The 23387-nt window shown below is 33.3% G+C and overlaps 2 protein-coding genes across 4 annotated transcripts in view; both read left to right on the top strand.

Annotated features, from left to right (window-relative positions):
• Positions 1-6642: 6642 nt before the first annotated feature.
• trmt10a (tRNA methyltransferase 10A) lies at positions 6643-14039 on the top strand. 2 transcript variants are annotated; one of them, NM_001386359.1, is given in 8 exon segments: positions 6643-6697; positions 7709-7908; positions 8437-8599; positions 8771-8842; positions 8928-9002; positions 10604-10753; positions 13410-13515; positions 13607-14035. In NM_001386359.1, coding segments are annotated over 7 exon segments (1023 nt in total). In that variant the 5' UTR covers positions 6643-6697; positions 7709-7720; the 3' UTR covers positions 13876-14035.
• Positions 14040-18730: 4691 nt separating this feature from the next.
• The window catches only part of nectin4a (nectin cell adhesion molecule 4a), a 47792-nt gene continuing 43135 nt past the window's right edge, over positions 18731-23387 (top strand). For both annotated transcript variants that reach the window (XM_017356997.4, XM_683919.10), the window contains exon 1: positions 18731-19306. In XM_017356997.4, the coding sequence (XP_017212486.2) occupies positions 19255-19306 (52 nt within the window). In that variant the 5' untranslated portion in view covers positions 18731-19254. The remainder of the gene's footprint in view (positions 19307-23387) is intronic.

Here is a 23387-nt window from a genome sequence, read left to right as displayed (position 1 = left end):
TTAAATAATAGTGATCCCATAAAGATTTTACATTTTGTTTTTACCTTTTCTTTGGAAGAACAATCTCTGGTTCCCAAAATAATATTTCAGTTTTTTTTTTTTTTTTTTTTTTTCGTGTGTGGGAGAAAAAAAAACATTTTAAAAGTCTAATGAACTTTTTTTTAATAGAAAGTTTTCATGGATTTAATAATACGTAAACTACTGCAGTACGTTTTCCAGATTTTAACAATAAACATTGTGAACATTCTTTACAACCAAAGACTATAGAAAACAAAAGGCAGGTCACTCGTATAGTTTAAATGGGGAAAAATTTGATGGGGAATGGGGAATGGGGAAAATGGGGAATGAAGTGTCAAGCTTCCAGGAGTGATTTACATGTTAAGCCAATGCAAAGACGTGAATAGACATACTGCGGCGTGTTCGGCGTGCAAGTAAAAACAAAAAACAAAAAAGTTCGTTTTGTGCGTCAAAGTTGGAAAATCTGAACTTGAGCAGACGTTAGTGCCGTGTTAACGAATCAGGGGCTTTCTCTCGAAGGGGCTTGTTTATGACTTAGTGCCTGTTGTTGGTGTCCCGAGGGGAACTCCTCTTGCTGACACAGCACAACAGCTCATCAAAACGGGCTTGGCTAAGTCAGCACCGCTAAAAGCTTCCATCATCCAGGTATAGCTTTTGGAGAAGTTTCTGATCTCATAGAGCTGGGTGCACCTCTAAAAGGATCTAGTGCAGTGGTTCTCAAACTGTGGTACGTGTACCACTAGTGGTACGCAGGCTTTTTTTAGTGGTACGTGGAGGAATAAAATATGTCATGTATATGCTACACACATTTTAAAATTTATCAAAAATGATGTGTCATATGACATATAGCCTATATTTCTGAGGTAATCTGCCACTTTTTTAACTGTGCAGAGTTGTAGCTGCTGTACTGGGCCTACTACGCTACTGTATTTCAATACTGCTCATTTTGGTGGTACTTGGAGAGACAATTCTTTTCTGAGCTGGTACCTGATGAAAAAAGTTTGAGAACCACTGATCTAGTGGATGAATATATGCTGTGTGTGTGTGTGTGTGTGTGTGTGTGTATATATATATATATATATATATATACATACATATATATATATATATACATACATACATATATATATATATATATATATATATATATATATATATATATATATATATATATATATATATATACATACATATATATATATATATATATATATATATATATATATATATATACATATATATATATATATATATATATATATATATATATATATATATATATATATATATATATATATATATATATATATATGCATGCTGTTCTTTCAATCAAATCCATGTTAGCCAATTAGCAACAAAGCTAGAGGCACCAGGCAGACAGAAGCCCTGCCCATGCCACGATTTTGCATCTATTGTGAAGTAAATTTGACGCTCGAATTAAGGGAGTAAACTCAAAATGTTCACATGTCTATTTACGTGTGAATAGCGTGATCAATTCGTGCGTGCCACATCTGGTGTGAACACAGCATAACGGTCAATATGGCGGATGAAGTCCAGCCTTCTAACACAGGAGCCACACAGTGAACGCTATAGACTGTGAGTTTCTGCAGATTTTGTGAGATTTGAACATTTAAAAATCAAACTATTAACAGTTGTTGTTTAATCTTATTGGTGTTACATAATATGAGGTTTAATTGCTTGGCAAGCAATTTTGGAGAATTTGATGTTTCCCTTTTCGAACAAAATGCCTGAGCATACTGCTCGAGAAGCCTTTTAACGATGAACGCCGAGTAAAATGACTTGCCTTAAAGGGACTTTGCCGCAACTGACATTATTCTGAATCTTTAAATAACAGTCAATACATTTGGATCCTGTTTTATCACTGCTCTTTTTTGATGGATATAGTTTGTTTTTAATAACTCATGTTTGTGAATTTGTTGATTATTTCAGCTGTTGGAGCTGCTGGCCAGTCCGTTAAGCTGACTTTTGAGAATGTTTGATGTGGCACTTTCTTTAAATTGATACAAATATCCATTCGGAGTGTTTCAATTCAGTGTCAAGTTCACTTAAAGGGATTTTTTAAGCAAAATAAGTATATGAAATAAGTAACACAAAATGTTTCTGTTTGTTATGTGCTTCATGTTAGTTTTGTGCAAAGGAGCTGCTAATGATATAAGGAGTCAAATGATGTCATAAGATGACATTTGAAAGTCGAATATTCCTGTAGCCGATGTTTAATCATAAGCATTAACTGTTCACTTGATCAGTGATGTCTGAATGAGACTGAAATGATGATATAGTTAAGTTGCGAAGGTTAGAGGTACGTGTGAAGATGGATATAGGTGAAATATTGGATGAGAATATACATCATTAATTTCAAGAAAGAATAAGGATTGAGATTTAAAACAAAAGAATGCAAAAAAAAAAAAAAAAGCTGAGAAATGCAAATTGGTTTGAAGTTACAGGAAAAATAAAAAATTGTACTTAATATGGTCTTGTGTCTTTTTTTTCCTCTAAATGTTATTTATTCTGAGATGTCTGGTATTTAATATTTCCAATATGGTAGTGCAAGAACATTAATTGTTCATGGAAGTTTTTTTTTTTCTGAAACCACTTAGTTGGACATTATTATATATATTTTTTCAAGTTTTATTACTTGATTGATTCAGCAAGTTCAGAGAATGTTTAATATTTTAAAAATTATCAATTGAATGTTTCCTTACTTACATTTGTATAACCAAGAACAGATTTAAAAATTGAGGCTTTGAACATGCAGAGAACAATGAATATATATATATATATATATATATATATATATATATATATATATATATATATATATATATATATATATAACAAAAAGTTAAGACAGCAGATGTTATTATGTTGCTTTAACTTATTTAAATGTGTTAATCAGGTTTAAACTTAATATTTTTTGTCAGTTTGATTGATATAAGTTAAAAGGACTACATTTTAAACAGCAAGAATTTTTTCATAAAGTAAAACAGGAAAGTTCTGGTAATGTTATGAAAAAACAATATTCAGTAAATAGAAATTTTATTTAATTTCTTACAACCCCAATCATAAAAAGTTGGGTCAGTATGGAAAACACAAATGAAAAAAGAAAGTAGTGGTTTCTAAATTTACTTTGACTTTTATTTCATTGCAGACAGAACAACAAACATTATTTAACATGTTTTTCATAAATTAATTAATTTATTTTATTTTTTCAAAATAAACACGTATTCCAATTTATTATTATTATTTTTTTAATTTGGTGTTGTACTTATTTGCGGTTTAATAAGGTCAAAAAACATTATGTGAAATTCTAAAAACCTCCTTTGAAAAAATATTATTTTAAAGTTGTATTTTAAAAGTGGGTCATTATACGCCAAACTCACGCCCACATTTAAATTTTTAACATGTGATTCATATACAACATTTGATATCTGGCCGATGTCTTGTGTGCCGCCTTAAGGACAGTGCCAACTCTATCAAAAACAGGTAAAGTTTGGCCCACATGCTGAATGCCAGGTCAGTCTCAAAAAAATAGTACATTTAGGAAATAAAATTCATACATGCACAGCACAATTAACATGTACAAAATCCAATTTGTTCATTCAAACACGGGGCAAGGCAGTGGCGCAGTAGGTAGTGTTGTCGCCTCACAGCAAGAAGGTCGCTGGGTCGCTGGTTCGAACCTCGCCTCAGTTGGCGTTTCTGTGAGGCGTTCTTGCTGCCTTCGCATGGGTGTGCTCCGGTTTCCCCCACAGTCCAAAGACATGCGGTACAGGTGAATTGGGTAGGCTAAATTGTCCGTAGTGTATGAGTGTGTGTGTGAATGTGTGTGTGGATGTTTCCCAGAGATGGGTTGCGGCTGGAAGAAGATCTGCTGCGTAAAAACTTGCTGGATAAGTTGGCGGTTCATTTCACTGTGGCGACCCCGGATTAATAAAGGGACTAAGCCAACAAGAAAATGAATGAATGAATAATTCAAACACACAACTCTGGAATTTACCAATAAAAGATATTTTAAATGAACGGGATTTGTGTATTTTTGAAATGTGTGTTGAATTGACGAATTGGATTTGTATATTTTGAATCAGGTTTGGAATTTACAAGTTGGATTTGTGTATTTTGGCGATGCGGTGGCGCAGTAGGTAGTGCTGTCGCCTCACAGCAAGAAGGTTGCTGGTTCAAACCTCAGCTGGGTCAGTTGGCGTTTCTGTGTGGACTTTGCATGTTCTCCCCGCATTTGCGTGGGTTTCCTCTGGGTGCTCCAGTTTCCCCCACAAGTCCAAAGACATGCAGTACATGTGAATTAGTTAAGCTTAAATTGTCCGTAGTGTATGTGTGTTAATGAGAATGAATGGGTGTTTCCCAGTGATGGGTTGCAGCTGGAAGGCCATCCACTGCGTAAAACATATGCTGAATATGTTGGCGGTTTTCTTCGCGGTGACGATCCCTGATTAATAAAGGGACTAAGCCGAAAAGAAAATCAATGAATGATTTGTGCATTTACGAATCGTGTTTTGAATTTACGAATTGGATCTGTATATATTTGAGTTGTGTTTTGATGTTTAGAATTGAATTTGTGTACTTTTGAATCGTGTTTGGAAGTTACGAATTGGATTTGTGTATTTATGAATCGTGCTTTGAATTTACAAACTGGACATGTATATTTACGAATTGTGTTTTAAACTTACAAATTGGATTTTCTTAACGCGAATTGTGTTGTGGATGTATGAATTATATTGTGTAAATGTACTATTTTTGAGACTGATCTGGCTCCATAATGCTGTGCCAGCTTTATGCCAAATCTGGGCCAGAATTCTTTGCTAAAAGGAAGTGACCAAGCCCCACCCCTCTCATTGTCCCACGACCCCAACTTTGAGAACCACTCTCAATTCATTTTGAAATGACATTTGGATGATGTAAGTGGAACATTACTGCAAACATTTTTAGAACATTTATGTTTGCTGCCTGTAGGTGTTGTTTACTACAGCCCGTATCAGTTGTTGTTACTAAGCACAATGGCATTAAAAGAATGACACTCAGCTGTACAAATTATTTTTAACATCCACGGTGTGGAATCCAGAGACGTAATAGGAGCTGCACAGTAACCCCCTTGACAGCAGTCGATTTGAAAATCTATATGTAAAATGCCTATGATGAGGATAATGAGTGTATGGGACGCAACAAATCATGCTAATATGTGATGAGAAGCGCTAATGTGAAAGGTGATCATCTAGTTAAAGGCTGTCACAAATTCCTAGATGCTGCCATGGGTGTAAACTGTCATATACAGTAACGGTTATAAGCAGCAGGTCTTCATAGGGCGCTGAATTAAGCGAATTATAACAACTTTTTTAATATAAATTACTCAGTGTATTATTTGTTTCTGTCGATGCATAAATGTATTGTAGGTTTTCTCATTAGAAAAAAAAGCCTTCAGACATTAAAAAATAAATTAATACTATCTGCAAGGACGTTTTTTATTACTTCTTAATAAATAATTTAAAAAACAAATAACAATATAATACTAAGATGATAAAATGAATAATAAAGTTTTTTCAGTGTTCCTCCATAATTTAATTCAGAATTCAATTTAAAAAATAAAATCTAAATAAAATCTTAATTCTGAATGTGAATGACATGTCTATATGCAAAAGTTATGTTCATTTGTTTTGTGGTTGGTGTGTGTCATTGGTACATTAAAAGCACTGTTACCATGTGCCAGTGTGTGAGCTTTGAGGATGGCAGAATATTTCAGTTAGACCACCTGTGCATGAAACATAATATAGCGTGAAATCATATGTTGGGAGGGTATTTGTCAAGCCATGCCTGTCAACAGCCATACACACCATAAAATATAGAATTTATTTACGTTGGCAACAAAAAAAGCATTAGCATAGTTGCATTAGATGAATATCTGTTACATTATAAACTATAGTTTCAACACCAAATGATTTTGTAATCATTTTCTTATTGTTTATAAAGTATATAGCCAACTTTAATAATTATTATAGATCCTCACAATTATTATAGATTTCCTCAGAAAATGATCAACTTGGTGATATCTCTCTAAACTATGTAACGTTACTTGTCTAAGTAGAGCCTGGTTTCTCTACCTCTCTTGGAGGTTTTTTTACTTCACTTTCGTCAATTGGTGAAGTTTGTTTCTCACCACTGGCTTGCATGGTTCGCGACTTGTAGAGCTGCGCATGCTCTTCAGTGTTTGGACTTTCAGCAGTGAAAATTAAACCACTCTGAACTGAACTAACCTAAACTTAAACTGGATAGACACTGTTTCAATTGACTAGAATTTCTATGTTAAGTTGCTTTGACAATCTACATTGTAAAAATGCTATAGAAATAAAGATTAATTGAATAAAATTAGCTGACAGACAAAATGTTAGCCTACAATAGTTTTTGATGGTGTGAAATATGTGTACGTTTCTAAATGCTCAACAAAATATGATAATTTATAGCAGCAGATTTAGTATCGTTATTTTAAGTGCAAAACAAAAATGTAAAAGGTTTCTAACGTCCTTATTTGCCCTCAACAACATGGCGGACTGTGTACGCCTGTACCGTCTGAACGAGTCGCTTTTAAATGACGCAGCAAATTTTACCGCACATGAGATGACAACAGCACAGCAGAGACAGCAGTTTAGAGGTACTCCACTCTTTCATATTTGTTTTTCTACTATTTTTTAAAAGTAAATTAACACTTGTCACTAACATTTTACGAAGTATGGCTGTTTTAAAATACTTTGATGTTTTGCGTTATTTTCATAGACTTTGAAGCAGCTGATGTTTGTAAAACTGCTGAGGTGTAACGTTATCTGACTTATTATAACGTTATGTGTAATATAACGTGTATAATAATAAAAGGAAATAATACTTACTTAAACGATTAATTCAAATATCTCAGTTGAAAGTGACAGAAAATATTATGAGGTAACGTTATAGCCTGTTGGCAGAAACCTTTCTATTATTATGATAAGCTGGCGTTAAACTTGCCTACGGTAACGTTACAAATTGTTTAAATCAGAAGCAAATGGGTGTTGTTACATTATTGTGTAACGTTAGATATAATTTTGTTTCGAACAGTGGCCAGGATACTAAATCATCACACTGAGTCGAATCTTTCAAATCAGTTCACTTAAAATATTCACTGATTGAGAATTATAATTCATTTAAAAAGATGGTTCACAGTTCTTCTATTATTTACTTACTCTGACTACATATATTTCACTCTTATGCGAGTTTCTTTTTTCGTTAACAAACACAAGAAGATATTATCAATCATTTTCATAAACGGGTATCTAACAGCTATTTATGCTATCTATTGACTTTCATTGTTAAAAAAACATAGTCTGGAAGTTAGAGGCTGCCATCGACTGGTTGGTTAAAAACATTTTTCGAAATATCTTCATTTGAGTTCTGCAGAAGAACAAAACTCATAGGTTGGATGAACTATCGTTAAGTGATTCTTAAAATGTTCACCACTGAAATGTGTAATATCCATTTCGAAATCTATGTACCTGTAAATGTTTTTAAATTATTCAGAAACAAACTTATGCAAAATTAGCAACAAAATTGTGAATATCAGGTACATTGTCATTTTAAAAAAAAGTAATGGTCAGTCATTTTTCATATTAAACTGTTTGTTGCTGGTCCATAGTTTTCGCATCAGATGGCCACTGGAAAGGCTGATGAACCTGCAGTGCAGGAGAGCCACCACGAATGTGCAAACAATGAAAATGAACCTGCAAAAGATGAAAAGGAGACTGTACAAACTGGAGAAGTAGAAACAATGTCAAAAAGACAAAGAAAGAAGCTTCTTAAGAGTCAACAGTGGGAAGAACAGAGAGAGCTTCGCAAGTATGTGCTTTAATGTTGATATAGTAGTATATATATATTTATATATTATATATTACATTTTAATTTCAGTTTTTATTGGAATATTTTTAGTTTTCAGTTTTGAAGATATCTTTTGATGTGCCTTTATTTATTTATTTGTTTGTTTGTTTGCTTGTTTATTTATTTTTTATATCTGTTTTAGTTTGTTATTTTTAACTTTGTTTCCTGGCATTTTTAATTTAATAGTTTTTTTTATGTAGAAGTTTTTAATCAAATATTTTTTTATTTATTTCAGATTTATTTAATAATTTTAGTACTAGATGGGAATAACAACATCATTTAGTAATAATCATTCATTTCTTATTTATTAATTTAATCATCAATTATAAAACCTTGGGTAAAATTGTTTGCTATACTGTTACACATTCAGTAAACTTCTCACGTGTATATAATTTTTTTTTTTTCTTTCATGCATTACTTCATTCAGTCTGTCAGTCTTATTTTGCCATTGTCTATTAGAGTGTAATGCATTTTTCCCTGGTTGAACAGACAGAAGCGGAAAGAAAGAAAACAGCAGAGGAAACTGGAAAGACAAGCGCAGGGAGATGATGGAGTGGAGTGGACAGGAAAGAAGCGTCTGCGCAGGTCAGCGGAACCCAGCTCTCTACGACTGATCATCGACTGCAGCTTTGATAACCTCATGGTGCTCAAGGTAACTGCACATTCAGCCCTATTATTGACACTAGTTCAGTGATATGCACTTCACATCTTACCTTGATTTCTTTCATAATACAGTCAGTTTCACAGAAAGATCTTGTTGGAAGTGATTTTAAAGAGAAGTCACAGAATATAAAAAGCATGCATACACTTTATTATGGTGCAGGATGTAAAGAAGCTTCACAAGCAGATTCAGAGATGCTATGCTGAAAACAGACGCACCCTTCATCCAGCTCAGGCAAGTGTTTTCTACATATAGATCTAATGATGATCTTTAAACCATTCAAGATTAACTTCAATTAATGACCTTTTCTCTTCAACAGTTTTACCTCACGAGTCATGGTGGTCAGTTAAAGAAAATTATGGATGAAATTAATAAAGGCTGGGTTAACTGGAAGGTAAGATATGAAATGACAGTACTAATGATAAATATTACAGAAATCTACCTTTTTTCACACCTTTTTTAAAGGGATAGTTCATCAAAAAATGTAAATTTACTGTTAATTTACTCATCCTCAGGTCATCCTTTATTTGTTTTCTCCAGTAGAACATTAAAGAAGTTTTTTAGCTCAATCCATGGTACTCAGGGATTCATATAATGGCAGTCAATGGTTACTGTTTATTTAGATTATGAATAAATATATACAAATCAATCTCTGTGGCTTTTTATGATACACTAAGGTCTTATGAAGGGAAACAATTGGTCCTTGTAGGAAATTGAACATTATTTACACATTATTATTATTATTATTATTATTATTATTATTAGTGTTAATTTCCAAATCTGGGTGAACAGTCCTTAGTGTGTACAGCAGTGTTGTGAGCCTCCAGTCGCTTGATGTACAGTATGTGCGAGCTCACACTGAGACACAATTTCATTAACATTTCATGTAAATGTAATTTTTAGAGAAGTTTCTTTATCTTGGACAATCACAGGTTACCATTTTGGCAAAATTGTGCATCCTCACTCTTTCTCATATGTCTCTGTGAGTATATGTCATGAAGTGACTAGGAACTGTTTACCCAGTATGTGGATTAATGCTAATAATATTGTAATTAATGTTTAATTTCTTGCACAGACTAGTAGTTTCCCTTCAGAAGTCCTTAGTGTATCATCGGGAGCCATGGTGGGTGATTTGGACTTGTTTCTATGCGTTTATTTTAATCTTGAAAACGGGTGACCATCGACTTTGCATTATTCAAATAATAAAAAATATAATAATAAAAATAATAAAGGGCCATGGATTCAGCTTAACCTTTTTGAAAGTTTTGCTGTGGAAAATAAATCACCTACCTATTCAATGAGCTGTTTAGATTATAAGCTGTTTAAATTTAAGAGTGATTAAATTAACCGTACATTTTCATTTTTAGGTCAACTATTTCTTAAAATATTCTGACCATAAATATAAGGAAACATCTTAGAATTAAAAAAATAAGATACACTTTTTATTTAGCTTTTTTTTTCTGTTTACAAAATGAGTACATCAGTTAATATTAAATGTGTAATACATCAAATGTATGTAAAAGAAACTGTACATACAATACAACAGTAAAAATGACAGCTTCCTTCTTTCTATTTTTGTTTTAACCCAAGATCCAACCCCTGGACTGTTTATCAGTTCTGCACAAACATTATTCAATGAATAACAGATCTTAAAAGGATAGTTCACCCAAAAATGATAATTTACTCACTATTTACTCTCCCTCTAGTGGTTTAAAATCTTTGAGTTACCTTTTTCTGTTAAACACAATAATTTTTTTATAAAAATGTTAACCATTGTCTTCTATATTAGAGAAAACAAGTACTCAATAAATCTTTTGTGTTCAACCGAAAAAATAAACTGAAACATGTTTGTTTCAACAAGTGAATGTTGAGTGAATGATGGCAGAATTTTCAGTTTGGGTGAGATGAGTTTGCAGCACTGGTATGTTTAAGATGTGAGAATTATGGGAAATGGAAACCCTTGAAGCATTTGATGTAAATCTGAATGTGGTGCAGGATGTCCATGTGAAAACTGATGCATTTCATGAAATCCTGAAGAAGGAGGATCTGGTCTACCTCACCTCAGATTCACCCAATGTGCTGCAGGAGCTAGATGAGAACAAAGCCTATGTGATCGGCGGTCTGGTGGACCACAACCACCATAAGGTGAGAGTCTCACAGTTACAAAGTGAAAAACTGAAAGAAGATCCTACCTTCTAGGGCTGCACTATATATCTTTTCAACATCAGGATCACAATGTTCGCATCTGCAATGGTCAAATCGCAGGATATGCAATGTACAGTTGGGTTTATAGTTGACCAGGAGCCATAGTTTTTTATTAAAGAGAAAGTCTGCCTGTGTTTTTGAGGCCTGTGACTGTATGATTTTTTAAGAGTTTAAAGCATTCAGGCACAAGAAATTTTACCAGTTGTAACTTTTTAATAAAGGTTTTTTTTTTTTATTACAGTTTTTGCAGATATTTAAAAACAAAGAACAGACAGACAAACCCATCATGTAAGAATAATCTATGCAAAGTGTAAAATAAAGCATGAAACAAGAAAAAATGGCAACATACTAGATGTATGACCTACAAAAAAAAAAAAAAAACACCGCAGTGGATGTAAAGCGAGAGAGAGAAAAAAAAAAACAAGCTTACAAATCTTTAGAAATTAAATAACATTATTAGTCTTTATGTTGTGTTAGAAAAAGAAAGGCTGGATCCCACATTTTATTAAATATTGCAGAGTTCTCAGAAGTGGTAAATTTAATTATTGCCAAACGTAAAGTGAAGGTGATGAAGATACATTTTTGTTTATTATTTATACAATGAATATGATGCAGTGTTTACATTACAACGAAGATGATGTAGTGTTTGCATTTTTCTTTCAATTTCTTTACCTGAATGCTGTTTGACAAAAACATAAAGCAACCTTGCTTGTAATTTGTTTTATTATTTTTATGCTTGATTCAATCCCTTTTTGCAATCAGTCTAAATTAATGAACACTTTCCAAATAGAGTTATTCAAAGCATATGATGAAACTTCATACATATCACGATATCAGGGTTTCTGCGGGCTCTCAAAATGACTTAATGTCTTAAATTTCAAAAACTAAATTTTAGGCCTTTAAGAGTCTTAAAAGCAGTTAAATATTGTGTTGTAGGTCTTAAGTTATTTCAAACAAGTCTTAATTTTACCCAGTCGTCTAACACTCATCCAATCACTAACAATCTATCTAAATGTTTTACCAATATTATTTATTCTGTATGGTGCATGTTTGGATGGACTGGCGTTTTTGTTTTTGTTTCTTTATTATTTTATGTCTCACTTTTTTCTTTTCTTTTTTTATTATCATTTGTATAAAAATGATTACAGATTGTGAAAATGCTTTTTTTTTGTTCTGTTTTGTGCTTATATATAAAAAAACAACTTGTTATACATTAACCTTAGTCTTCGATGCGTAAGTGCACTTGTTTTAGACCTTCTGATTCAGTTGCCTATGGGAGAAATGACTAGGGATTATAAATGGCAGAAAACACTCTACAAGCAAGTGTTTGCATGACTATACAGACAAAGTAGAAGAGTATAATAAGAACATCAATTTGCAACTGAAAGCAGCAAAACAAGCTGTTTTTAACGTCTAAATGTGAATAGAAGTCTCAAACCAAAAAGATTAAAATGGCTGCATCCGCTTGTATGCAGGTGATTATACAGTATATATATAAAATATAAAGACAATAAAGTTTTGCCAAAGGTTTATTTATCAAGTCTATGCATAGATCTCAAACTCAATTCCTGGAGGGCTGCAGCTCTGCATAGTTTTGCTCCAACCCTAATCAAGCACAGCTGATCCAACTAATAGAGTTGTTCAAGAGTCTGTTTTAATATATTTAAAATGATCATTCGTTCCTGTGATTCAAAGCTGATTTGTCAGCCTCCTTATTTCAGTCCATTTCTTATTCTCAGTCTTTTTTCTTTTTTTTTTTACTCCAAAGAGATTTCAATTCACAACGACTAACACTTTTACAGATTTTCCAGTTTAGATTCTTTAATTGGGGATAAGAGGAACCGCAAATTTCTTCATGACAGCAACAGAACAAAATGCTCATTTGCATTATTAATTTTATCCCTTTATACCAAAACTATTTACAGAAGAAAAGGGGGTGTTTAGGCCATAATTACAGTAAAAATAAATCTTACAGTTGCCGTTTTTGTGGAATTCACTACATATAATTAATAATCAATACTTTTATTCAGCAGAAGTGTTATATTGATTAAAAATGACAGAATAAAGATTTATTTTTGTTTCCAGCATTTATTGTTTTCTTTTTATTAAACAGCACTGCAAATCTGTATTTAGAATAATAAAATGACTGACTTACTGTATAAAGGAAGCATGACACATTGAATAATGAAATCAGCTTTGCCATTGTAAAGATTTTCAAAAACATGATGTCTTTTTTTTCAGATTTTATGACTGCTAAGGCAAGTGCTAGCCAAATTTCACAAGGATTTTATATATACATTTATATTTTTATATATATATATATATATATATATATATATATATATATATATATATATATATATATATATATAATTTATTTATTTATTTATTATTATTATTATCACTTGAACTCTTTATTATTATTATTGTTATTATGTATTTAAATTCATACAAATTCTTCTTGTTCAAACTACTTATTTAAAATAACCTTGATCAACACAATTGAACTTATTTGTTCAATTAATTAAGCTGTGTTGGAACAACATGAAATATTTGTGTGGAAGCCAGCATTTTTTACTGTGTTGCTTTATTACAGGGCATCACATTTAACCTTGCACAAGAGCTCGGCATTGCCCATGCTCAGCTTCCATTAGGCAGTTTTGTCAAGATGAACAGTCGCAAAGTGTTGGCTGTCAATCACGGTGAGATGACCCCCCTATACACTAAATATCCAGTCTTTTGTGTAAAATACTACAGCTCTAAATAAATCAATTCATCTGCCTCTTGCTGCAGTTTTCGAGATCATCTTAGCATTCCTGGAGAAACGAGACTGGCGAGAAGCTTTCTTCACTGTCTTGCCGCAGAGGAAGGGAGCCGTGCCGATGGGCCAAGAGAACACACTCGGAAAAGATGAGGATGAAGAAGAGTCTGATGACGATTCAGACTCAGAACATCTATCAGAAAGAAGAACAGACTCAAAGGACCAATCAGATAACAAACAAGATTAAGAACACAAACGTGTGCCAAACCAGCCAGATTCCACTAACAAAAACACAGAGTAGAGATTTATATTTATGCTTTTTCATTCAGTTTTTTTTTTTAATGGCTGTTTGTTTATTTTAAGTTCGATATTATCTTGATTTAGATATGTAAAAGTTCGACTTAAATGTGTTTTTGTTGAAACAAATTAAATGTAAAATAAGAATAAAAAATAACAAACAACAAATGTGTAGTTCTGTGAGGAAAAACTACAACAAAACGGGCCAAAACCACAAAACGGCTAACAATGAATCTTTCATTGAGACTATTTGATATCTCTGAGAACCTGGTTTCATTGTGCACTTCCTATATTGTTCTAAATCACATTCTTGTAATGAATAGGATTAAAAAAACAACAAAAATTTTTTCTGACTAACTGAGAAACTGAATCTGCAGTTTTTATTGTTCTGCCACAGAGGGATTTGAACCTGTGGGCCAAGAGAACAAGCTTGGACATGGCAGGATTCAGATGTAAGCCAGCCAATATCAGAAAAGAAATAAGACCATGGACCAATCAGACAGCAAAAGGGAGGTACAAAAATCTCAAATTCCAGTGAGAAAAATATAACCTTTTTTCCCCTCATATTTCAGTCCACTTTTGTTTTTAGTTATAAATAAGTGAAGTTTAATTTTAAACATTTCAAGAGGAGCATGTGCTCATAATTGACCCAGCTGGCCCACATTAGCTAATCTTGATCCTCCAATCATAGTATCCTAAGTCATATATATCCTCATTTCCTTTCCACAACTATCTTTGTCTGGAAGAAACCCCCCTCCGCCCCTTTTTCCACATTTATCCAGAATGGGCAGCACGGTGGCCCAATGACTAGCACTGTTGCCTAACCGCAAGAATACCAATGGCTTTGGGTCCTTGCTGGGCTATCTGGTATTTCTGTCCGGAGTTTGTATGTTCTCCCTGTGTCCGTGTGGGTTATCCCTGCATTCCCCGGTTTCTTCCCACCATCCAAATGTGCTCTATATTATAGACAAAATAAGCCTAAATCTTTTTTGTAAGGTCTTACTCTCAGGAAGTTCACCTTAGCCTCAGCAGCAGGGTAGTTTGAGATCGAGCTCAGTCTCTCCTCGCCCTGCGAAAGGGGGGAGCCCTGGGCCCGAGGATCCCTTGAGCTCAGGGCTCTCTCCCGGGACAGCACGTCAAACAAGCTATGCATAAATCATAAGCTAAGTGTGAACTCTTGAAATAGGATTAGGTCTTAGTATCGATGAATGTAGTGATGGTCTATATACAGGGTGATTCAAAAACAATACCACAACTTTGAAAATCTGTATTTAATCAAAGAAACATGATGGAACCTTGGGTAGTTAATCAATGTGAAGAGTACTTAACATTAAAGTTTTTTTAGTAGAAAACAAGTTCATACATGTTTAATATGAGCCCCTCCAGACACTCAAATGACATCAACCCGAAAGTTGTGGCATTCTTTTTGAATTACCCTGTATATACAGTTGAAGTCAGAATTATTAGCCCCCCTTTGAAGTTTGATTTCTTTTTTAAATATTTTCCAAATAATGTTTAACAGCAAAGAAATTTTCACAGTATGTCTAATATTTTTTATTCTGGAGAAAGTCTTATTTGTTTTATTTCAACTAGAATAAAAGCAGTTTTTAATTTTTAAAAAACATTTTAAGGTCAAAATTATTAGCCCCTTCAGCAATATTTTCCCGATAGTCTACAGAACAAACCATCGTTATACAATAACTTGCCTAATTAGCCTTTCCTGCCTAGTTAACCTAAATAACCTAGTTAAGCCTTTAAATGTCACTTTAAGCTGTATAGAAGTGTCTTGAAAAAAATCTAGTCAAATATTATTTACTGTCATCATGGCAAAGATAAAATAAACCAGTTATTAGAGATAAGTTATTAAAACTATTATGTTTAAAAATGTGTTGAAGAAAAATCTTCTCTCCGTTAAGCAGAAATTGGGAAAAAAAATAAACGGGGGGCTAGTAATTCAGGGGGGCGAATAATTCTGACTTCAACTGTATACACACTCACTGGCCACCTTATTAGGAACACCTTTTCATCTGCTTGTTAACACAAATATGGCAGAACTTCATCAGCATATTAAGGCAAATATATGTGGTTGAGTGGATCCACTGCAGTGTAAAATCTAGCTGCTTTAATGTTTTTAGTTGAATCAAATGAACTTTTCTAGTCATCTCAACTTACATTCACCAAACTTACAAAAAAAGTTCAACTTTGTAGAACTTAAATTGTTTTGTTAATATTTATTTTTACTTATTATTGTTATTAAAATAAGTTAAAGAAACCTAATTATATTTGTTGTCTTGACTTTTTGTCATTAATTGTTTTACCGTGTGATGTTCAAACTGAGCATTAAAATGGGGAAGAAAGGTGGTATAGTTTGCTCTAAACATGGCAACGTGAAAGTGAGCTCCTATATCCTTCACAGCCTCAGCTCTCAGTACAATAGAGCACTTTGGGGATGTGCTGGAACAGGAGATTTGTATATGCATCAAAAAATATCTAGAGATACTCTGTGGATCTAGACCAAAATCCTCTAATAAACATAAATGTAGATTACATTCATTTAAAGAGAAACTTTTCATGCATCAATATGTGTTAGGGATAGTTCACCCAAAAATGCAAATTTACTAATTATTTTCTCATCCTCAAGTGGTCCTAGGTCTTTTTTTTTCTGTTGAACACAAAATAAAGTATTTTAAGAAATGTTAGAGCCTGTAACCATAGACTTCCATAGTAGGAAAAACAATAAACTAGCTATTTACAGTAGTACTTGTATAACTATGGACGTCAATGGTTACTGACTTTCAACATTTTTCAAAAGTGACTTCTTTTTTGTTCAACAGAAAAAAAAACTCAAACAGGTTTGTGTAAATGTAAATGATGACATATTTTTTCAGTTTTAGATGAACTATCCCTTTAATGCATTTCTGTAACTAAATTAAAACCACTCCTTGTCCTCTAGATGTCACCACACACCTTATTTGCATCAAAAAGTGAATCAATTGACCCTTAAAAGTTTTATTTTGATTAAACAAAAAACAAAAAGGCTGAAAAAGGCTTAAGATTTGCTAGAAACATTCCTTAATATTGTTGAATCAGTACAATGTAATCTCCTCAGTTTATTCACTCAATATATATCATTAATTATTTTTCGATTCCAACTTTTTTCCATTTCATTCATTCATTCATTTTCTTTTTGGCTTAGTCTCTTTATTAATCAGGTGTCGCCACAGCGGAATGAACCGCCAACCTATCCAGCATATGTTTTATGCAGCGCATGCCCTTTCAGCTGCAACCCAACACTAGGAAACATCCATACACACTCAATCACACACATACTCTACAGCCAATTTAGCTTACTCAATTCACCTATATCACATGTGGGGACTTGTGGGGGAAACCGGAGCACCCGGAGAACATCCTAACTCCACACAGAAATACCAACTGACCCAGCTGAGGCGATCATGCTACCCACTGCGCCTCCGTGACGCTCCTTTTTACCGTTTTAGTTTTCAGATATTATAAAATATTGGCACTGCCTCACTGATATCTAAGAAAGAGAGAGAAATAATGAATGAATAGTATGCAAAAGGTGTGAATGAAAACGTGAACTTAATATTTTCTGTTCAATATAATGACATTTTCAGACATTTACAATGCTAAATGCTAATCATGGTGTATTACCATGTGGCTTACCATCCATGACTGTCATTTTCAGCTCAAACCCCCATCTGGAACTCTCTTCCGTTGAACACAGCAAAAGTGCCCGGGGGTTTAACTGTTTTCACAAGGAAGAACAGGTTTACCGTTTTTGATGCTTTTTTTCTTTAGGCCAAGAATGCAACTAGATACATAACAGTTCATGTTAGATTTAAAACAGATAAATGCATGTGCTAATTGTGTCACCACACTCGCAAAAATTAATCAGATATGCTGATGTAGTAATTCATTCAACAGGATTACTTTGATTCTGAAAGTCATAGCCGGAAACAAAAAAATGGAAAACTGTCTTGATGCTGAACTGTTAAAAGGGGATATAGAATCTCTAAAATCACTTAACATTTTTAAGTTTAGGTATAATAGTCAAATTAGAAGCATGTTCTGGAAATTTTGTACAGCTGTTTAAAAATAAATTTTTTAGTCGGATGATTATTCATCTAAGGTGACATGGTGGCTCAGTGGTTAGCACTGTCACCTCACAGCAAGGTCACCGTTTTGAGTGCAGACTGGATCAGTTGGCGTTTCTGTGTGGAGTTTGCATGTTCTCCTTGTGTTGTCGTGTGTTTCCTCTTGGTGCTCCGGTTTCCCCCACAGTCCAAAGACATGCGCTATAGGTGAATTAAATAAACTAAGTTGGCAGTAGTGAATGTGTGTGCATATATTTAAAAAAAAAATAATAGTAAACAATAAATAGTAGTCATAAAATAAATATATAATAAAAAGAAATTTGATTTAATAATAATAATTATTATTAAATAAAAAAATTGAATAAGAATAATAAGTCAAATAAATTACATTTAACAATCAACATTTATGGATAATACAGTAATAATAAATTATAAAAATCTGTATATTTACAATGATTCATTTATAATAAACGTGTGTGTGTGTGTCCTGTCTCTCTCACACTCTTTCAGTGTGTTTTTAATTACTGGTGCAAGTCACTTTTTAGGATAAACATGTTTACAAAACCATTACGGTAGAAAAAAAAAGACAAGAGATGAGTTCGACTATTTAAAAGAACTTAAAAGATTAAGCAATTACAGAATATTAAATCAGTAGCTAAAATAGATTGAATCATCAGATTGCGAAGAAACACCCGGATTAAAAACAGGAAAGTTGAGTGCGCAGTACTAGTAAGGACCTGTGCGCGACTGCGCAATGGAGAGCTGCCGTTCAACAGGTGTATCTCTTCTCTCCCAGCATTTCCACAACATTTTCATTCACACCGTCGGAGGCATCAATGGAAATCCGCACATTTTTTTTCTTTCTTAACATGTCGTAGGTGTTAAGATATTGACTGGATTAAAACTTTTTTTCCCGCTTCCACACGAATTGCATGGATAAACGCTCACTTTCACCGAAGGATGTCAGTCTTTTTGAACTTGAAATGAATTAATCCTTAATCTCCAGTGTTTTTTTTTTATAATAGTGTTTTTTTTTTTATTTCTTTCCTTCTGTCTTTTGGTTGTTGTTGTTGCACTGGACGTCTTTATGTATGGGTATGTCCTCTTCTCCAATGTGTCCTGTGGGACTGGATCTATGATCGATGTAATTGAATCAGGAGTACCTTCTCTCAACATGGACGCTGTTTTGGTATATTAATAATGAGCTTTACATTGACATCGACATACTGACAAATCGGGCTCAGGAGAAAAGTCTGAACTGGAGGATGATGAAGGCAGTTTCATATGTTCTTGCTGCGGTGATCTTCTGGAACTCAGGTGAGCCGTTTCACACATACGGTAATTAATACTGGGTAATTGGAAACTTTCTAGAGCTAGTTGCAGGATTTGGGGTTAAACGTTTTGGAAAAAGAGCTTCACAACACGTTTACGGTTGTCTGATATTACAGGAAGAACTGGTTCTCATGACGAACTGCGTGTGTGATTCAGTGTGACAGACAGGCGCTCCCTGCACACACACACACACACACGTTACGCATAGTCTTAAGGAGTGTTTTTTGGGTTGATGAAGTTGTAAGGGTGTGATGAATTGAAGGGTGTTGTCAACGTAACTTACATTACATTTTTTAGAGTGTTTGAGCTATTATTTCAGCTGTAATTGTGCTTTAATTTAGGGTAAGTGGCTCTGAACATTATGATAGGCTCTTAAGACATTTTCCTGCATCAACATTTCTGCTGATTTATCAACAACATTCATAGGTTATCGCCTTTTGATATTAGGATTTAGAGTGTCAGTGCTGTAGATAGGATATTTGGGGCCCTGGTTCAGCATTTTCTGGAGGTCGTTTTGGCAAGAAACTAGGCATGGTACGATTACTGTTTTCAAGGTATACCTCGGTTTGGAAAGTCATGATTTTAAAAACGCCAATATTTTCTGTTATATTGTTCCTACAGCATATGAAATATATATATATATATTTTTTTATTATTATTATTTTTTTTAATATATTTTTAGTTTTTTAAGACAACAGTATCTCCAGCAGAAAAGATATCCAAAGATGGCATTTTAAATTGGAAAGAAATCTGTGTTTTTGAAACTAATGAAGACAGCAGAAGTCAATGATTTATTTGACTTATTTAGCCTGACATGTTTACTGTCGGGCGACGCGGTGACGCAGTAGGTAGTGCTGTTGCATCACAGCAAGAAGGTCGCTGGTTCGAGCCTTGGCTGGGTCAGTTGGCATTTCTGTGTGGAGTTTGCATGCTCCCCCAAAAGTCCAAAGTCATGCGGTACAGGTGAATTGGGTAAGCTAAAATTGTCCATAGTGTATGTGTGAATGAGAGTGTATGGGCTACCCCCGGAGATGGGTTGCAGCTGGAAGGGCATCCGCTGTGTAAAACATATGCTGGATAAGTTGGCGGTTCATTCCGCTGTGGCGACCCTGGATTAATAAAGGGACTAAGCCGAAAAAAGAAAATGAATGAATGAATGTTTACTGTCAAAATTTTTTTTAATGCTTTCCAAATTAAAATATATTGTGTTCAATGGGGGAAAAGTAGTTGTTTTTACCCACTTATTTAAAACTAATTTATTTTGGTGCAGTAATCACAATATCGTGAAACTGATATTTTTATCCAAGGATACCGTCAGAATCATACACCGGGCCATGCCTACAAGATACCCCTTGAATTGTCAACTTTTCCTAGTATTGACAACTTTGGGGTTAGGGCTTTAAACCACTTGCCTATTATTTTATGACTTGAGATGGTTTGAGACTATTTTATGATATAGTTTTTGTGATAATTGTGGTCATTTTTACCAGCCAGGTACCTTGGTTTTAAACTATATTAATTTCAACTGCAAATACATTTACATTTATTAAATTAGCAGAGACGACGTTTATCCAAAGCAACTTACCAGTTAGCATAGTTGCATTTAGTGACTAGAAAACAATGAATCTCATTGCTATTTGTCATTGTTTTTAGATCCATTGAATGATAGTTTACCTGTAATAATTACTACAGTAATTATAAATAAATGATCTGTAAAGTAATATTATTACATTGTAGTGTAATTTGAAGTCAAAAAATGATTTTGTAGCTCTTTATACAGTAAAGATTGTTAGTACACTGTAAAAACTGTGTATTTCATGATTCACAACTGTTTTCTGTTTATTTATGGTTGTGAATTGTATTATGGGGTGTAGATCTCAGCGATGTCGAATTTTGATGTTCAAATTTCAACTTTACAGTTTGAAAAAGTGACTTTTATTGACATTTTAGTTCTCTGAAATTATATAAAACGTGAAATAAGTCTGTAAAATAGCAGAAAGTGTACTGGCAGTTTATTGTAAGGTGTTTGTAGCGTAATATACAACACCAACCCAGACAATATATCACTTGAAACTATTACAAATGTTCATAAAAGTCACTTTTTTAATCTTTTCAAGGTTAAAAGTTGTTGGAAGAGCTATCAAGGTATCATAATGGAATTCAAAAGCATAAATAAATGAGGAAAATCAAAACATAAATGGCAAAATGTGGAAAAGGGCTAAATTGAGGATATTTTTAAAGAGTGTATCTAGGCAGTAATGTAACGTAAACAGGTATGTGATAGAATCAGTTATATGCAAACTTTAAAAATGAGGCAAATCCAAATTTGGCAAGACAACAGTGGCATTATTCAGTTCGTTATGAAACAAGTTCAAGTGCTTCTCAGTATCAAGTCGATGTAGGCAAGTCAAATAGTTACAAAAACACAATCTCCACCAGACAATGAAAACGTAGAAAAGAGACCTTAAGAGACACCAGGTTTATTAAGGGGACCATTTCTTTCCTGGCCAGAACCAATAAACACAAATTAGGTGGGAAGGAAGAGTTGTAGTCTGTAAAAAAAATATTAGCATTGCAAATTAGGTCTATTTTTGCTTTTATTGGCCCTTGATTTTACGTAGGATTAGGCAAGAAGCATTAGAAGGATGTTGACTCAGGAACATGTCATACTGGGGTAAATCAATGCATTGTGTGTGACAGTTGACAGAAGTATGTGCCAGAAATCTTGTCAACATGCATGTGTCTGAAAGACTTTGTTATGAATGTTGTTCATTGATGTGGGATGGTGACAAAGTTCAATCCAGACTTAAAATGACTCAGAAACTTAACATTTGAAGACATTATAGGTGATTAAAGATCCAAAAACACCTTTTCAGACTGGCCTTTCTATTAAGTGTGCAATTTATAGATTATATGACCCATAATCCTAGGAATATGCTGAATTGCAAAACAGTAACAAAGTACTGTGTTTCTTATTTATGACCCCATTTACATACAGTAGGCTTAACATCGTTTTGAAAGATGTGGCAGATTACATTTCACATTTTATTTATGTGATTAATAATTTCTCATTTCTTAATTTCTATTTTGTTTCAATCTGTTTACCTATGAAAAAATTAAGAAATCACCTAGAAAAATCTCTGTATTTTCCATTTATATTTACAGATTTTCAGGCACAACAAATGCAAAAATGATGTTACACTGTTAAAAAGTAAGCAAACACATTGCCTTAAAAGCAACAAGTTGACTTTACTTAAAGTCAGTAAACCCATTGACTTTGTTGACTTAATTATAAGGCAACGAGTTTACTTAATTTTCTAAGTAAAGTCAACTAATCCCGTTTACAGTGTATTTATCAGACCTTTATATATATAAAAAAATGAATCTTAAAATTTTACTTCAACCATTGCTTAATTTGTAAGAATAAATCCCGGAACATTAAACAGTGACTAAAAAAAAAGAGCATAACATTTCTGAATGGTTTTTAATTATTATAGGTCAGTCATGGATAATAAAAACATGTAGCTACAGACACAAATCTTATGAACACTCACTATTCAGTTCACTATTGGCTTGTGAAAAAAATTATTAACTGACTTACTCTGTCTAATCTTCAAAAAGAGCCCACAGTTACCTCTTACAGTTACAGGGGCACAGTTTCATCTTCTTAAAATCTCTTTTGATCAGGCTCGTTATCAGATTTACATTTAAACAATGAATTTTAACAATAAAATAAAAACATGATATGAGGAACTGCCTATTTTTATTTTGATATAACTTAACAGACACCAAAACTTTTGAGGCATCGTGTAGCTACATATTTATATGATCGTAATCTTCACTGTATGCATATTTATAACAAAATGGAGCCTATAACATTACTGCCTCCTTTCATTTTCATTGAAAATATGAAACATGCCCTCTTTTTTGCTTAATATCAGTTTTAATAATCAAGAATGGCCATTGTAAAAGTACAATAAGTTCATACAATAAAGGCAAGCCATCAGTCAAATGAGCAGAATCAGTGTACGTAATTACATAAATGAATATATTATCTGTGCGCTCA

Source organism: Danio rerio, chromosome 7 (genome assembly GCF_049306965.1).
Source record: "Danio rerio strain Tuebingen ecotype United States chromosome 7, GRCz12tu, whole genome shotgun sequence".
Classification (NCBI taxonomy): Eukaryota; Metazoa; Chordata; class Actinopteri; order Cypriniformes; family Danionidae; genus Danio; species Danio rerio.
Note: the sequence above shows the minus strand (reverse complement) of the source record. Positions and strands in the feature narration are given on the sequence as shown.

Coding starts and splice junctions, on each gene's coding strand:
- trmt10a (XM_073906699.1), top strand. CDS start 7,721: ATGGCCACTGGAAAGGCTGATGAACCTGCAGTGCAGGAGAGCCACCAC. Junction 8,600..8,770: donor ATAACCTCATGGTGCTCAAG/GTAACTGCACAT, acceptor ATTATGGTGCAG/GATGTAAAGAAGCTTCACAA. Junction 13,516..13,606: donor AGTGTTGGCTGTCAATCACG/GTGAGATGACCC, acceptor CTCTTGCTGCAG/TTTTCGAGATCATCTTAGCA.